Source organism: Balaenoptera physalus (genome assembly GCF_965194825.1).
Source record: "Balaenoptera physalus genome assembly, chromosome: 16".
Lineage (NCBI taxonomy): Eukaryota > Metazoa > Chordata > Mammalia > Artiodactyla > Balaenopteridae > Balaenoptera > Balaenoptera physalus.
Window position 1 is genome coordinate 3,458,421 of NC_138898.1, and position 18,384 is coordinate 3,476,804.

Below are 18,384 nucleotides of genomic sequence, written 5' to 3' on the forward strand. Positions count from 1 at the left end.
TGCAACTCAAAATATAATAATAATTGAGTACAGTGTTTTTGTAATACAGGTCTACTAATGAGAATAGCACTCTTTTTTGAGAAGATGACGTTTCTCTTAATTAAGGTTCAGAGTTAGTGTTTGCTGTTATAAAAATTAATTGCAAATATTCATTTGTTCGTGCTTATCTGTAGTGAAATTTTGTGTATATTACATTAGAAAATGTCTTTTCATGTAGATAATGCCAAATACTGATACCAGTTCATGAGCATGATTTTTAATTGAGCATATTCATCACTTGGAAAGCATTTATAGAATTATATTAGACTTTTTTCTTAATACTTGCTTTTTAGAATGCCATTGCATTGCAGATTAATCACTTTCGGTTGAAGGTTAGGTGGAAGCTCCTCAGTTGCAGAGTTAAAATGAATTTTGAAATAGGGAAATTTCCTTTGCACCTACATCAATGTCCAGAAACGCTGCTGGATCTGTAGTTGGAGCTTGGAAAAAATATATCCCCTATAAATTTGTTGTTGGAAATGGAGATGTCATTTCTTGTCTCAGCTTTTGACAGCCTAGGAGATGTATAAAGCAGCTGGACATTACTTGTGATTCAGATGACCTTTGTTTCATTGAAATAACTTTATTGAAGTATAAGTTTCTCATATACGCACTAATATTGCCTTGGACTTTGGTGTTGAATTCATTAAGAAACCCATCAGCTCTGCAGCCCAAGCTAATTACCAAAGCCATTCATTTAGTGGTGGCTAATGATGGCTAAGTTCGTAAGAATGAATGAAATTCACCTGAGACTACCAGTTCAGTAAATCATGATAGATTCACATATTTCCACAGAGTACCTGCTGATGAATACAGCCATACAAAAAGGGACAGTGAGTTGGATTTAGTTTGTGGGCCATAGTTTGTCCTTGATCTAATGAAACAAAATTTTCAGAGTACACAGAGAATATAGAACATGTTACAACTCATCATTTCACTTGTGCTTGGCAGTGCCTTATGTCAAACAATAAACTCAAGTTATTTTATCTCTGTGTTGGTTGAGGAAGAATTACCTAGGATTGGTAATTGGGGCCGGTGAATTGTTTATAAATAAAGGAACAGCTAATTGCTGCCAAAGCGTTTAAAAATATCAATTGCTATTTATTTCAGTAGTAGTTAATGCTACCTTTTCATTGGTTTCTTTGCAATTAACATAACAATCTAGTCTAAATTCTTAAGTTTTTAAGGGAGAAAACAGTCCTAAAGCACCAGTGATTATGAAGTGATCCAACTGGTTTTTTTTTAAGTAAATCACTTTATCTTTTCAAGTAATTCAGTGATTTTTTTTTCTTTTACTGTAGTCACTTTGTAAAGTGCATTTTCTGTTGCAGCGTTGCCATTAGTTAAAATTATTTTAGAACTCTGCATCATGAATTAACATGTAGCAAATTCCTCTTAATATACTTAGTATTAATAAAGCCTTGTCTTTTGAGAGAAAAGGGTCAAATTTTAGAAATAGGTCAAGATATTTAGATCTTCATGAAGTCTGGAGGTGTTAATGGCCGTTATGGAATTTTGGAGGTATGACTATAAATTACTGAGGCCAGTTTTCATAAATACCTCAAATTAGACGTTTCCAGTTTTAGACTGTATTTATTTATCCAAAAAAGTAATAAATACTGCTTTAAGTGCCTCAAAGGGGAAGCTGGATCTGGGGTTATTCCTTTGCCAGAGTTAAAATCAGTCACATCTGTTTGAATGGTGTTTTTCGAAGTTACATAGCTAGTTAATGGCAGAACCAGGACTGAATGTCATGCTTCCTGGTGCCCAGGCCAGTCCTTGGGCCTTCTTCTGAACTGAATTAGTATGTCCGATTTCTATTAACACATATAAGATTGTCATTTAAAAGAGTTTAAAATACACATTTGTCAATAATTTACTTTTATTCAGGTAAAAGGCAAGTAGTGGAAAGTTTCATACCTCGAATTTGTGCCCTGGTTATTGACTCAAGAGTGAATATTTGTATTCAGCAGGAGGTAAAGTCATTTTTTAGATTTTCTTTGAAAACTTAAAGAGAAGGTGAAGACAATTTGGTAGCAATTTATCAAATTGAATAATTATTTTATCTTGGCACTAAATTATCATGTAGTGTATCTCTGTTATCTTAATTCATTGTCTGACATGATGAAATATATTGGGTTGGCCAAAAAGTTCCTTCGGTTTTTAAGTTTAAAAAAAAGACACATTTTACATTTTCATCAAGAACTTTATTGAACAACATATTCACCGTTTTGTTCCACTGCCTTCTGCCATTTTTCAGGCAACTTGATAATTCCATCTTCCCAAAACTTTTTACCTTTTTGAGCAAAGAACTGTTCTAGGTACCTTTTACAGTCTTCCAGGGAATTGACATTTTTTTCCATTAAGAGAATTTTGTAAAGACTGAAATAAATGGAAATCCGAAGATGCTATGTCTGATGAATATGGCGGATGAATCAGAACTTCCCAGCCAAGCTGTAAGAGTTTTTGCCTGGTCATCAAAGAAACATGCGGTCTTGTGTTATCCTGATGGAAGATTATGCGTTTTCTGTTGACTAATTCTGGACGCTTTTGGTCGAGTGCCGCTTTCAGTTGGTCTAATTGAGAGCAGTACTTGTTGGAATCAATCGTTTCGTTTTCCGGAAGAAGCTCATAATAGAGGACTCCCTTCCAATCCCACCATATATGCAACATCACCTTCTTTGGATGAAGACCGGCCTTTGGTGTGGTTGGTGGTGGTTCATTTCTCTTTCCCCAGTGTCTCTTCCGTTCCATATTATTGTACAGTATCCACTTTCCATCACCCGTCACAATTTGTTTTAAAAACAGAACGTTTTCGTTATGTTTCAGTAGAGAATTGCATGTGGAAATACGGTCAAGAAGGTTTTCTTTGCTTAACTTATGTGGAACACAAACATCAAAGTGATTAACATAACCAAGCTGGTGCAAATGATTTTCAACGCTTGATTTGTATATTTTGAGTATGTCAGCTATCTCCTGCGTGGTACAACGTTGATTGTTCTCAGTTAATGTCTTGATTTGATCGCTGTCAACTTCAACTGGTCTACCCGACCATGGGGCATCGTCCAGCGAGAAATCTCCACATGGAACTTCGCAAACCACTTTTGACATGTTTCATCAGTCACAACACCTTCTCCATACACTGCACAAATCTTTTTTGCGTTTCAGTTGCATGTTTACCTTTCTTGAAATAATAAAGCATAATATGCCAAAAATGTTGCTTTTTTCTTCCATCTTCAATATGAAAATGACTACACAAAAATTCACCAATTTTGGTAAGTTCTTTTTAAATGCACGCTGATATGACAGCTGTCACAGTACAATCTAACAAAATTGTTTCGAATGAAGTTAAAGACTCCTAAGCGCTACTAGAGCCATCTTATGGGAAAAAAACGCCAAACACACCTTTTGGCCAACCCAATATTACCTAAATATGTATTGAAAATTCATAAGCACGTGGGTTTATGTATACATATATATAGCTCATATGAAAATAAACTATACCATCTAGATATTAGTAGTTCCTAAGTAAATGCTAAAAATAACCTGTATTAGTATATATATATATGTGTGTACATGTGTATAGTCATAAGAACAAATATGAATAGGGTAATATTTTTTGCTGCTTTAGTTCTTAGAGTAATAATAAACATATGTCATACTGCAAAGAGTATAACTGCTTTGAGTACAGGAATCATGGTATATTCTATTTTTGATATCCTGTGTTTTATGTTTTCCTGTATTCACTATTTTATACTTTATACTCTTTCCTCCACCCTTCTTTCCCTGCATAAAATGCTGTGATTAAGAAAAAATAGGCTTCTAAGTTTATGTACCTACAATATATCTCTAAGTACTTAATGTTTCACTGAATATATAAAGTTAATGGATTATGTATTTTTCTTTTCTAGACTCTAAAAATAATGAATGCTATGCTGGACAAAATGCCTCAAGATGCCAGGAAAATACTCTCTAACCAAGAAATGTTACTTCTCATGTAATAATTTGTACTATATTTCTTTAATTAGTGGTTCAAGTCAAGAATTTAAAGGATGTTTTATAAGGCAAATAAGGCAACCATGAGTTGCATTAATAATTAAAACTGATAAACTCTTGTAGGTTTCTAGTATAATTTATATATACGTTTTCTGCCAAAGTCTGTGATACTAATCAATTGTAAATTTTGGTGAAGTTTTTTCCCCCAAACATACGAGCTTTCTAGTTAATTGATACTTGTCTAGTATATAACTTGTTGTTTTGATTCACAGGAGTAGTATGGGAGAAAGGATTTTAGATGCTGGAGGTAAGTCTTTTTTTCAAAATGTTCATATTTGAAATTACTCCAAATTTATTAATAGACTATAATATCTAAGTAGTCAAAATAATATTAACATTATAATGTAGTGAAATTATGCGAGGGAATTATAAACTGTGTATAATCAAGCAATTTTTAATTACCTTAATAAGTAATTAAAGGATAAATACCTGTGGGACTAAAAAAATAAGTATGATAACAGGAGTTGTCAAATATAATTTGTGCCTAATGGTAGGTTTTTGAATAATAATTTTCAAGTAGATTTGGATTCCTTTTATGAAGAAATTCCTTAAATGTATTTTATGAAATTAAGAGGTTTAATATTCTTGGGATTGATAGACTTGTTTGTAAACAATGTTTTTATTAAAAGAGCTCAAATTTTCTTTCCTAAGTTTCATATGAGAAAATTTTGATGTAGTGATTTACATATAGAACAAACCACTGGTTTAAAGTACTTTAAAATAACTGTAAATATCATGATATGCAAAAGGAAAACAAAGATTACCTGTGATTTATAGACTTCTGTATGAGTTATTTTGTAATTCACAACTCTAATAATGGAATGGAAGAATCTTTGAACATTTAGGAGTTTCTTTTAAATATCCTTAAAAGTTTTTTTTTACTCCTTTCTTCTCTTAGTAAACTTATTTTGTTATTTGGGCTATATTCATGCCTGTAATGATGAGATGTTTCTAATCTATATGAAGAAAATGGCAAAAGATGAGTAAATTAAACTATGTTCCTTATTACTCTTGCTTGTTCTAACAACTTATGAAATGTATTGACTTTTATAAACTTTAATTTTCATAATTTCAAATAATACATTAATTTTTTTTTTTTTAAAGATTATGACTTACAAGTGGCTATCATAGAAGCTTTATGTAGAATGACCACAGAAAAACAAAGGCAAGAACTGGCATGTCAGTGGTTTTCAATGGATTTTATTGCTAATGCATTTAAAGGAATTAAAGACACTGAATTTGAAACAGTAAGTAGTGTAAAAATAACAAATTAACAAGTTTTTTTAAAATTACTATGTTTTTTAAAAGCTCTCTCTTTTTTAAAAATTAGGATTGCAGGATATTTCTCAACCTTGTAAATGGCATGCTTGGAGACAAAAGAAGGTAAACAATGCAAAATACAACCATTTAATGATAAAGAAATAGAGCTCAAGAAAGAGCACACAATGGTAGGCTGAAATAATCCTCCACTGGTCTTATTTTGCTTTGTACTTTTTAGAGGAAGGAATACATTTTTATTTAATTAATATTAATTAATAACTTAGTCTAAAATTGGTTTACTATATTTCAGAATTGCATATATATTATAAATTTGGTGTTTAAGGAACAATAAAAATCTAGGTATAAATATTACTTGAGCTACCTCCTTCGTACACATACTGGAATAAAAATATATAGCAAACATAAATCATCTTCTTTTATAATTAGCATATTGTAAGGATGTTCTTTCTGCAGTTATTTAATCTCAAGAATGGTCATGGAAGGCTAGGTAATAAAAACTTTTATCACTTTTGACAATGACAGAAGAGGCATTTTTGTAGTGCAGTGCCTGGCACCTTATAGGTGCTCAGGCCACATTGGATTGAATGAGTTCACATTTAGTTTACCTGCTAAGGAAATGAAAGATAGGGTGAGGGTTGTGCGCAGGGAGTCACACTATTTGGATTTGAATAACAGGTCCTCCTCTTCCTGTTCTAATGTTGGACAAGTTATTTAACCTTACTCGCCTCAGTTTCCTTAGCTGTAAAATAAGAATACTAATAATATCTACCTCATATGTTTGTTGTGAAGATTAAATGAGACGGTTATACACTTAGTACTTATAGTAGTATCTGACCAAGAAAGTATTCAGTGAGTTCAGCCATTTTTATTAGCAGTATTATTCACTTCTACTCTTCTTTTCCCATATAATCTTATGGGAACTTCCACTGTATCAATATCACTAGTATAAGCTAAATTAGGCATCTCTGTTCATAGTCGATAACATGAAAAGTAATTTGGTTCAGTCACTTTAGTCAAAATGGTAGGTTGAGTAGTATCCTCAAAGTAATATACTGAGGCCCGTGAGCCACAACTACTGAGCCTGCGTGTCTGTAGCCTGTGCTCCGCAACGGGCGAGGCCGCGACAGTGAGAGGCCCGCGCACCGCGATGAAGAGTGGCCCCCGCTCGCCGCAACTGGAGAAAGCCCTTGCACAGAAACTAAGACCCAACACATCCAAAAATAAATAAATAAATAAATTTATTAAAAAAAGTAATATGCTGTCTTTCAGAAACAGATTTCCCCTGAACTCTCACTTTAAAGAGTAATAAAGAAGGAAATATGATTTTATTTAAATTGTTGTCACTACTGCATTTCCTTTTGATCCTAGGTGTGATTTGTATGGCAAGTCAAAATTATGCTGTGAAGGCTTATTAATTTTTTCTTTAATTCAGACTACTTTTTATTTCAGGGTCTTTACATTTCCTTGTTTATCAGCATTTCTTGATAAATACGAGGTAAATTTTAAATTTAGTATATGTTGTTTTAGTTATTAGATGACTTTTGGTGCAAAGGTCAAGTGAATTGTAGGTTACAAATTGACAAGAACATTAATGTTAGTCATAATTAGATCACAAATACAGCTGGTCTGGTATTCTGGATCTAAGTGACATTTTATGAAATGGCACATTTGTAGCCAAGGATAAATGAAATATAAAGGTTGTACTTCAAATTTTCTTATGTTTCCTTAATCAAGCCCATTATTGTTTATCATTAATGAATATATTCAAACATGAAAATATTTTCAACCTTCATTTGTACTTGGAATATTTGTGATTTTCTGGAGCTAGCTAATTTCTATGTAAAATATTAAGCAGCATTTCTTTTGATTGTTTCTAAATTGATTTAAATGCTGTACTTGCCTGCTCTTTATCTTCCCATACCTTCCAGCTCTACTCTTTTCTTTTTTAAAAAAACTCAACCATGAATATAACATCATAATTTTCTGTTGTTTCTTTTAAAAGCATAGTATATTCTAGTTTTATATGTTTATTTTATTAGTTGAAAATACCATCAGATGAAAAACTTGAGGGATTTTGGATAGATTTTAATCTTGGGAGCCAGACTGTATCATTCTACGTTGCTGGAGACAATGATGTAAGCTTTAGATTCCTCTGTACCATTTTATGTGTGTGTGTGTGTGTGTGTGTGTATAATGTTGTAATTCAACTTAAGAATATGGATTTCTTTGATATTTATTTTCTCGCTATTTTAATAGATTTCAATGTTAGCTCTAGTAGTTTCGATGAGCATGGTAACCTATCAAGTTAATTAGAAATGAAAATTATTTCTGATGTCTTATTGCAAGAGAAAAATGCTAAAATTTAACACTAGTGTTTAAATATGAGCTTTTCAGAAATTAATTACATGTTAATGATTAAAATTTAACATTCACATGAACAAAGTGAATTGAATCTAGAAAAGACAGAAGTTACTCCAGTACAGAAGCACTCAGTTAAAAATAACATTAACAGATGAATGACAAATGGTCTTAACCTTATTCTTTCATAGAATCTTCTGTTTGAAAATAGTGAGGGATTAATTCTTTTTTTGTTTGTTTGTTTACATCTTTATTGGAGTATAATTGCTTTACAACGGTGTGTTAGTTTCTGCTGTATAACAAAGTGGATCAGCTATACGTATACGTGTATCCCCATATCCCCTCCCTCTTGCGTCTCCCACCCCTCTAGTTAGACACAAAGCACTGAGCTGATCTCCCTGTGCTTTGCAGTTGCTTCCTGCTAGCTAGTTATTTTACATTTGGTTGTGAGGGATTGATTCTTATGGTGGTACTTAGAAGTGAATTTTAGTTCTTTTCTTTCTGTGCTATATTGTAGCTATGTTTAAACTTTCCAGCCAGGTGGTATGTTTTCTACTAACCTCTTTTTAACCTGAGGAAAATTCTTGAGGCCTTGTTTCCAAATAGCCACCACTTAATATTTTCTACATTTGCATACTTCTAGCTCAAACTGTATGGCCAAAATCTGAGTAAGAGTTGATTTGCATATACTGATCTGACTGCGGCTGCTGATAATACAATGAGGCTTTAGTCTTTTTAGTCTCTCTCTTGTAAAATCCTGCCTTTTGTTCCAGGTAAACTCTTTATAGACGAACATTAACCAAATGCCTCTTAGGATTTCCATGTACCTTTATTTCTTTTTAGAGTACCTTTTTAGAATGCTTAATTAAAATTGAGTTCCAAAAACTAGCACTACTTCTCAGGGGTACTGATGGTTTTCATTAGTATATTTATTCTTGCAGCGTTTTTAGGTGTATTTTTAACTGGATTTTCTTCAGGAAGTGGACTTTCATTTTGGGAAAAGAGGATAGAATAGGACTGATGTGGTTCCTGACTTCATTCACTTGGTCTAATGGATGATTCAGACAAGAAAATAAGTAATTTTAGTATTATACTTGATAGGGATAGTATAAAATGCATTTGTAATAAATGCCTCCTATGTTCCTGTCACTGATCTAGAGATGCTGGGAGAGAGTTCTTCCCACAGAGATATTTAGACTCCTCTCCCCTCTGGATTTCTATAGCAGTAGTGCATTCTCCCTGTCTTCAGGCTTACTCTCCTCAAAGCCATTCTTCCATATTGTGGCTGCTTAAAACCCTCCCTTTGTCTCTTTAACATGGTGTTTGAGGGCCTTTATGACCTGGCCCCTGGCTATTTCTCTGATAATCAGACTGTTCTCTGTGCTTACTGTGTTCTAGCCACATTCATTTTTTTTTTCCTTTTCCTCTAGATCACGCTCTTTTCAAGTCTTTCTACTTGCTGGTTCTAATGCTTAGGAACCTCCAGATCTTTGCGTCTTAGTTCCTTCCCAGTTAGATTTCAGCACAAATGTCACCTCCTTGTAGAGGTATTCTCTGGTAACTCAGTCTGAAGTAGCCACCCAGCCACATTATATCACATTGGCCTCTTTTTTTCTTTTATAGTAGTTATTGCTACTTAAAATCCTTTTGTTTATCCGTTGTTTTTTCTGTTTTTCCCCCCGTAGAACATAAGATTTATTAAACCAGGGACATGTCTTTTCTCATTTATGGCTATTCAAGGGCTCGTATTTATTTTAAGAATGAATATATAGAATACTCAAAGAACTGAAAGATACATAGTATGGTTAGTGCATAGAGTTCAAAGGATATTGAAAAGAAATAAGGCAGGCAGTATAGAGCCAAAGAAGGATTATAAGTAGGAGGCAACATCAGTTCAGTGAATATTTAATAAGAATTTACTGTGTGCCAGATATATGCTAGACACTGAGCATCACATTCACGTAAAAGATTCTCCTGGTGAGGATGATCTCGGAGAGGCAGCAGTGAGTGGTGGCGTGAAGCGAGATCTTAATTCCCTGCCCAGGAATTGAACCTGGGTAGCCTGGATGAAAACCAGGAATCCTAGCCACCAGACCCCCTGGCTATTGCCCCCAGTGAAAAATGCATTTCTTACAGAGGCAAAACTGTAAAAAAAAAAAAAAAACAGGTACAAAGTTTATTATTTAGAGACATAGCACAACAACTAGTGGGAGAGCACACAGAGAAACAGTTTGTTTAGTTAAGATGGAAGCAAGGCAGAATTACACACTGGGAGAGCAAGGGTGTGGGCCTCCTCCCTAATGAGCACAGTAAAGAGGTGGTTAAGTCATTTATATAGGGCAGTTCTTCCAGGTCTTTGTTTACCTTTGGCCAATTATCTGGTTTCTCAACACCTGACCTGCCCTAGGACCCTCCCCGACGACGGTGCATGGGCAACTTTTTTCCAACATGGATTTCAGCCCAGAGGCCTAGGGGATGGCCTTAGCATCACATATTATGGGGTGGTGCCCCCTCCTTTTTGAACCCCAAGGAGCCTTTCTGTGCATGTGCAATGTTTCCCTTGCACCAAGGATGGGAAATGCATGATGTCTTGATCTTTTAACAGGGTTTAGCCCCTCTCTGTCCCTGCCGTAAAAGTGTCCAATGTCCAGTTATCTACCCTGTTCCTGTTGCTGTTTCTTATATTGAAGTGCAGATCTCCAAATATAGACTGGAGTCCGGTCATAAATATGTAGTCCGGAGCCGGTTTGTCTCTTGCCTCAGGAAATGTAAACATGGGGGTTGGGGGTTGTAATGAATGTCCGGCCTGGAGCCCATCTTCTTCTCACCCCAGGAATTTGGAACAGGAGGCCAGTTGTAAATGTCTAGCTTGGGGCCCACCTGTCTCCTGCCTCAGGGAGAACAGATTAAAAAGGGACAAGACCAGAGGCAGTTAGGAGACTTGCAGTAATCCAGGTGAGAGAAATCACGGTGGCACAGTTTTGGAAAGTGACAGTGGGGATGGATGGAAATGGATGGATTCCAGAAAAACTTGAGGAGGTAGAATTGAGCAGACTTGGTAGTTTGTTTGTAGTAAAAAGAGGAAGGATTAATAAAACTTGGGTAACTGGATGGAAGAAGATGCTGTCCCAGGAGGATCAGTTTTGTAGGGGAAGATGATGAGCTCGACTTTGGATGTTTTGATTTGGAGGTGTTTGTGGGGTATTCAGCTGAAGATATCTTGTAGGCAGTTGGATATATTGGTCTGAAGTTGAGGTGAGAGAGCTGAGCTGTAAGTGGAGATTTAGAAGCTCTCTGTATATAGATGATAAATAAAACCATGGGATTTAATGAGTGTCTACATGACAGAACTGTGAAAAAAAAATTTATACAGGATAGGTAGAAGAGACTCTAGCCTGAATGATACTTGATGAATCAGCCAAAAAAGAACAAAAGGATATCATGTTATAGAAGACAAAGGAAGGGTGTTTTATGAGCGGAAATGATGAACACTGTCAAAACACATGTTAAATAAATAAAAACTGGCGATCCATGAAAGAGCAATTTCGCTTAAGTGATGAGGATTTAGGCATTCCTGGAAAGTTGAAATATTTGTAGAGGAAGTAAAGACAAGGGAAAGAGAACAGTAGAAGCTAAAGTGAGATGTGGATTCAAGGGAGGGGTTTTTTTTAGGTACTTTAAGGATAAGAGTTTTAAAGTTGATGGCTGCGGTGACAGAGAGATTAAATAAAAAACTGAGGTCAAGAGGAGGAGAGTGTAATAGAGGGAGAGTAGGGGGTGAAGATGAAACAAGTGGGTATAATATATCGGTAACTGTTGAAGCTGGGTACGGGCATATTTTGGATTCAGTATACTATGATTTCTATTTTTTATAATCTGTTTGAAAATTTTTATAATGTAGACATTTTTTCAAAAGGAAAGCTTTGAACCAGGTGCCTCCATGTATGAGGAAGAGTCACTTTAAAGTTAGTAGATGATAACCGGTAGGTATTGTGCCAGCTGGCATGTGCCACAAAGGGGCAAGGTTTTTACACACAGAGAAATGTGAAGCTGCTCAAAGTGTTGGGGAGAGAGGAGGAGACCAGCCCTTTCCTGCCGACCCTGAGGTTTTGAGGTCTGGGAGAATTAGCACCTTAACTGGAGAAGGCTATAATTATAATAGTAGTGGTGCCCTCAGAGTACAGACTGGTTTCAATTAAGGCAAATAAGGGAGGGAGTTAGTGAAGCGATCGAGGATTTAGCAGAATTTCTATACAATGAGTGGTCCTTAAATAGCAAAAGAATTGGATCTATTTTCATCATAAGATTACTGAAGGTTTTAGGATCCCATCTTTTAGGAATGGTTCTAATTTTTACCATGACTTTTTTGTGTGAATTCATATTATTTTATTCACTTATACAAATTTTCAATGAAAATACTTGGAAGGGGAAAACATTTTAGGTTATTATTCACATGCATTCAGTGTTTGAATCTAAGGACAATCAATTAATGAGTGGGAATTGGGGGATGAATATGATCACACAACATTTCAAAGGAAGAAATGACAGGATTTGGTAATATTTTTTAAAAGGGTATACTCTAATAAATATGAATGGCTAGTCATTTTTTGCTTTTGGTTAAGAATAGGAAACCATAAAAGTAGTCAGTACTGTCATTTACTTTTAAGAATGAACAAATAGATTAAATGTGACAAGTATAATATATTATCTAGTCAATTGATGGAGCAAGAAATGTGTTATATCAACCAGTTACTTAGTGATACTTAGTAAAAAAAAATAATAATAACCTTTATTGTTTGTATAACTTAAAATGGTGTTTAAAGGAGCTTTAAAGCAAGAATGAATTATTATTTATGATCAAAACCTGTTTTTAAATTTAAGAATCATCAGTGGGAAGCAGTCACTGTGCCTGAGGAAGAAGTACAAATATACAGCATTGAAGGTATTAAACTTGTTTTCTATAACTATCTTCTTGATTCTGTTGGAGTAGAAGTTGCACACTCTATGGAAAAACACAATAGACTGATGAAAGCAGGTCAACATTTTCATATGTTCACATTCATAAATTTGATAGTTCAATATCATCAAATTCCCTGACCCCACATTTCCCCCAATATCTTGTATTTATTTCCTTCTCTATCTAGTCTAAAACCCGTGATCAGTCACTTTCTTGTCAATGCGTGCTGGACAAAAATCATACACCTTGGCAGACTGGCACCACTCCAGATTCAGATATCAAGACATATTTTAGTTATCTCAGTGGGCATGTAGTGGTATCTCATGATAGCTTTTATTTGCATTTTCCTAATAACCAGTGATGTTGAGCACTTTTTCATGTGCTTAATGGCCACTCATATATCTTCTTCGTGAAGTGTCTGTTTAAATATTTTGTCCATTTTTTTTTTTTTTTACTGGACTGTCTTTTTTATTATTAAGTTTTTGAGTTCTTATGTATCCTGGATACGAATCCTTCGACAAATATATGTTCTGTGAGTATTTTCTCCCTATCTGTATCTTATTCATTTTCTCAGTGGTGTCTTTAATGAGCAGAAGTTTTTAAATTTGAAGTCCACATGATCAGTTTTTTTTTTTTCCATGGTTATGGCTTTGTGTGACCTAAGAAATTTTGCCTACTACCAAGTCACAAAGATGTTCTCCTGTTTTTCTATAAAAACTTCGTGGTTTTAGCTTTTATGTTGAGGATTATGACCCATCTCAAATTAGTATTTGATTATGGCGTGATATAGGAGCTAGGTTCACTTTTTCAAATGGGTATACAGCTATTTCAGGACTATTTGATGAAAAGGTTTTCCTTTCCCCACTGGACTTCATTGGTTCCCTTGCTGAAAATCAAATGACTGGTACAAGTGCAGGTCTTGATGCTGTAGTCCATTCCATTGATCTGTTCCCTATGCCAGTACCACATTGTTTTAATTACTGTAGATTTATAGTGAGTCTTAAAGTGAGATAGTGTTAGTCTTCTAACACTGTGGGTTTGGTTTGGTTTTTCAAGACTGTTTTGGAAATTTTAGACCTTTTGAGTTTCCATGTAAATTTTAAAATTGGCTTATCAATTGCTACAAAAAGCCTGCTAGAATTACACTGGGATTGTAGTTTGATATCTGGAGAAATAACATTGTAACAATAGTTACACTTCTTTGTGATGTATTATTCTTTTATATATTATTGGAATTGATTTGCAAAATTTAGTTAGGAATTTGGTATTTCATGTTCTAGAAGGTCTAGTTTTCTTTTCCTGTAATGTCTGTTTTTTTGTTTTTAAGTTTCAGAATCAGGGCATTTTTAGCTTCATAGGCTGAACTGGCAAGTTTTCTATAGTCTTCAGTTTTCTCTAAGAGTATGTGTAGAATTGGTATTGTTTCTTCCTTAAGTACTTGGTAGTATTTACCAGTGAAGCAATCTGGGCTTGCACTTTTACTTTTCTTTGCTGAAGGCTCTTAACTACAAATTCAATTAATTTAATAGATAGAGGGTTTTTCAGGTTATCTATTTTTTTCCCTTGAGTAAACTTTGGTAATTTGTGTCTTTCAAGTAATCATGTTGTCAAATTTATTGGCATAAAGTGGTTTATAATGGTCCCATTTTATCTTTTTACTGTCTGTAGATTCTGTAGTGATGGTCCGCCTGTTGCTGCTGATACTGCTAAGTTGTATCTTTTTTTCCTAATCAGTCTGATGAGAGTTATATCAATTTTATTGATATTCTCTAAGAGCCAGCCTTTAGTTTCATCTATTTTTCTCATTTTTGTGTTTTGATTTTCAATTTAATTGATCTGTGCTCTTATATCTGTTCTTTTCTTCTGCTTACTTTAGTTGTAATTTGCTTTCCTGTTTCTAGCGTCTCAGGGTGAAGCTGAAGTCATTGGCCTGAGACCATTTTTTCTCTTCTAATATAGCTGTTTAGTGCTTTACATTCTTCCCCTAAGTACTTCCTTAGCCGCATCCTACAAATTGCCGTGTGCTGTATTTCCATTTTCAGTAATTTATTCTTTTTAAATTTCTCTTTTGGTTTCTTCCTTGACCCATAGGTTTATTTAAAAGTGTTTTATTTAGTTTCTATATACTTGAGATTTCAGGGATATTTTCCTGCTACTGATTTCTAACTTAATTTCATTGTTATGAGAGAGTATACTTTGTATGATTTTTGAGAATCCTTTTCAGTATATTGACACTTATTTTATGACCCAGAATATGGTCTGTCTTGGTGAATGGTGTGAGTGCGCTTGAAGGAATGTGTATTCTGCTGTTGTTGGGTGGAGGGTTGGGTTGATAGTGTTGTCATATATCCTCCCTCATTGTCTGCCTCCTTGTTCTATCACTTATTGAGGGAGCGGTATTGAAGTCACCACTAGAGCTGTGGGTTTTTTTCTATGCATTTCTGTTATTTTTTCGCTTCAGATATTTTGAATTTCTGTTATTAGTTTTATAAACATTTAGTGGTATTATCTTTTCTTCATAAATTTATCATTATGAAATGACTCTTTTTCCTGTGGTAATATTCTTTGCTCTGCAGTCTACTTTATATAATATTAGTATATTCTCTCCAAGTTTCTGTTGGTTAATTATAGCATGGCATAGCTTTTCTTTATTTTTAAGTCATTTGTGTCTGTGTATTTAAAGTGGGTTTCTTATAGGCATCATATACTGATACTGGGCGTCATATCAGAGACTGTCAGTGTAATTTGATAGTCTCTGCCTTTTGTGGTTTTTAATGTGACTATTGATTTGCTTTAAATTCATCATCTAGCTTTTGTTTTTTCTAAGTGCCAGCCCATCTGCCATGTTTCTTTTCCTCTTTTTCTTCTTTGGTGTTAATTCATTTTCAGTGGTTTCATTGTATTTCTTTTGTTGGCTTTATATCCACCTTTTTAGTGGCTGATTTACGGTTTATTTTATACATATTTAACTTAATAGTGTGTGTGTTGAAGTAATATTATACCCCTTTATGAATAGTATAAGAACCTTGTAGTAGTAAACTTCCATTTTTGCTTTCCTGGCCTTTGTGCCATTGCTGCCCATAATGCTAAAAATTTTTTTGCTTCTGAATGTGTCAAAGACCTCATATTATGGTATAATGATATTCTTCTTTATGCAGCCAATTAGTTTTTAAAGAGATTTAAAAAGTGGATTAAAAAGTATTTTATATTTACCCACATATTTACCATTTCCAGTGTTCAGCTTTCATTTGTATAGACCCAGATTTCCATCTGGTATTATTTTCCTTCTGCCTAGGTGACTTCTCTAATATTTCTTGACCTGCAGATATGCTGGTGATGAGTTCTTTCAGGTTTTTTATGTCAGAAAGTCTTTATTTTGTTTTTATTTTGCAAAGTATTTTTGATACATATAGAATTCTAGACTGCCTGTTGTCTTCCTTTCAGTGTACTTGAAAGAGGTTACTCTACTCTCTCTTGGCTTGCATTGTTTCTGATGAGAAGTCTGTCACTCTTATGTTTGCTCCTTTTTGTTTAAAGTCTTTTTTTCCCCTGGCTGATTTTAAGTTTTTCTATTTATTAGTAGTTTTAAACATTTGATTATAGTGCTTTAGTGTAATTTTCTTCATATTTTTCGTTCTTGAGGTTCATTGAGCTTCCTTGCTTCTAAAGTTTTTATCCACTGTTCTTCAAATATTTTTTTCTGCTCCTTCTTTTTCCTCCTCCTCTCTGGAGGCTCCGATTACATATATACTAAGCTATATGAAGTTCTCCCGTAGCTCACTGATTCTCTGCATCCTCTACCCAAACTCCAGGCTTTTATTTCCACTCTCTTTTTTCATTTCGGTAGTTTTTTATTGCTGTGTTTTGTTGCTAGTTAATATTTTCTTCTGCAGTGTGTAACCTGCTTCTGTTCTATCCTGTGTAATGTTTATCAGGCATTATATTTTTCACCTCTGGAAGTTTGATTTGGGTCTTTTTTAAAGATAAATTTTAAATTTTAGAATAGTTTTAGATTACAGAAAACTTGCCAGAATAGTGTAGAAAGTTTCCATATACACCCTCATGCAGTTTCTCTTATTTTTTTTATTGTGGTAAAAATCACATAATATTTACCATCTTAACCATTTTTTAGTGTATATAGTTCAGTAGTGTTAAGTACATTCACATTATTGTGAAACAGATCTTCAGAACTTTTGTCATCTTGAGAAATTGAAACTCCATACTCATTGAACAGTTCCCCTTTTTCCCCTCCACCCAGCCCCTGGTAACCACCATTCTACTTTTTGTTTCTATGAAATTGACTGTTTTAAGTGGAATCATGCAGCATATGTCTTTTTGTGACTGGCTTATTTCACTTAACATAACGTCCTCTCCTGTAGTTTTAACATCATACATTTTTATGGTACATTTGTCACTGCATCTTAAAAAAGTCTACATGGATCCTATGTCTTCCTCTATCTCATTCTTTTTCCATTCATAGCCAATTTTGAGAGAATAGTTTTTACTAAATCTTTCCCTTTCTTGCTCTTCATTTCTGTTCTTTTCTACATTCTGTTTAACATCCCACTCCATCAAAATTTCCACTGAAATTTCAGATGTCAAGGTAATAATTAACTCTTTCATTATCAATATCAGTATACACACTTCAGTCCTTATACTGACCCTTGGTGGCACACCCCAGACGCCACAGGGATAGTGTCTTCTGTGCTCAGGACTTTTCCAGACCTCACACTGTCTCTCTTCATCTGGCTGTTCATTTGTATCTTTTAATATCCTTTGTAATAAAGTGGTGATGTAGTCTACCTATGTGGAGCAGGCAAGATCTGAATTTTTTACATGACTGGCACTCATGGAAGTTAAAAAAAAGTGTGGACTCTGGAGATCAAGCAATAGTTCTAGTGAAAAAGAGCATCTACAGTTGCAGACTGAAGGAATGGGGAAGCAGCAGCACAATAGGGTGAGGTTAGACCCTTTTATGTTCAATTTATAGGAGTATATAAAATAAAGGCTCCATGGACAGTTTTTAGGTGTTTTTTTGAATGGTTTTGCAGGAGAAAACATATTATTATATTCATTTAAGAATAGTATACTGGAATCCTACAGAAATATCTAGATAACATTATAAGATCCAAATATGTTGATATCTATAAATACTTGGATTTTATAGGAAGCAACAAAATAGGAAGTTTTCTGGTATCTCAGTAATATTGCTAACTAAAAAGCAAGCCATGATATAGTCTAGGCAGTCAAAGCAAATATCAGAAATTTCAACAAAGTCAGCAATAAAATATAACAGATATCAACAAATTCTTATGTAGATAGTCATGACATATGTGGAGAATGCTTTGTAGAAAAAGGTACAAAGCATTCAGCAAAATAATAAATTGGAAGTAATTCTAATACCATGTTCATTGCAAGCAGTGAAGCAAATACTGCATTTACTCTAAGTTCACAGCAAGCTGCAGAAAAAAATTCAAATGCGTATCAGAGGGATATAACAATAAACAAAAATATTCATAAAGATTATAAGTGTTCTAATCTTCATCATCAAAATCTGAAACATTATCATTTTCAACGTCACCTGATCTTTCATCTCTAAAGCCTGAAAACTTTTACTGTTGAGACTTGTGACTTTTTTCTTTAAAAAAAAAAAAAAAAAACTACCAGCATTTTGGATTAGAAACTGCGTTACG

The 18,384-nt window shown here is 34.1% G+C and overlaps 1 protein-coding gene across 1 annotated transcript in view; it reads left to right on the forward strand.

Moving 5' to 3' along the window:
• Positions 1-18,384, forward strand: part of SYCP2 (synaptonemal complex protein 2) — a 79,964-nt gene that overhangs the window by 24,158 nt on the left and 37,422 nt on the right. The window contains exons 7-14 of the mRNA XM_082428290.1: positions 1,930-2,015; positions 3,951-4,036; positions 4,308-4,342; positions 5,200-5,342; positions 5,426-5,478; positions 6,826-6,871; positions 7,416-7,511; positions 12,616-12,676. Of these exons, the coding sequence (XP_082284416.1) occupies positions 1,930-2,015; positions 3,951-4,036; positions 4,308-4,342; positions 5,200-5,342; positions 5,426-5,478; positions 6,826-6,871; positions 7,416-7,511; positions 12,616-12,676 (606 nt within the window). The remainder of the gene's footprint in view (positions 1-1,929; positions 2,016-3,950; positions 4,037-4,307; positions 4,343-5,199; positions 5,343-5,425; positions 5,479-6,825; positions 6,872-7,415; positions 7,512-12,615; positions 12,677-18,384) is intronic.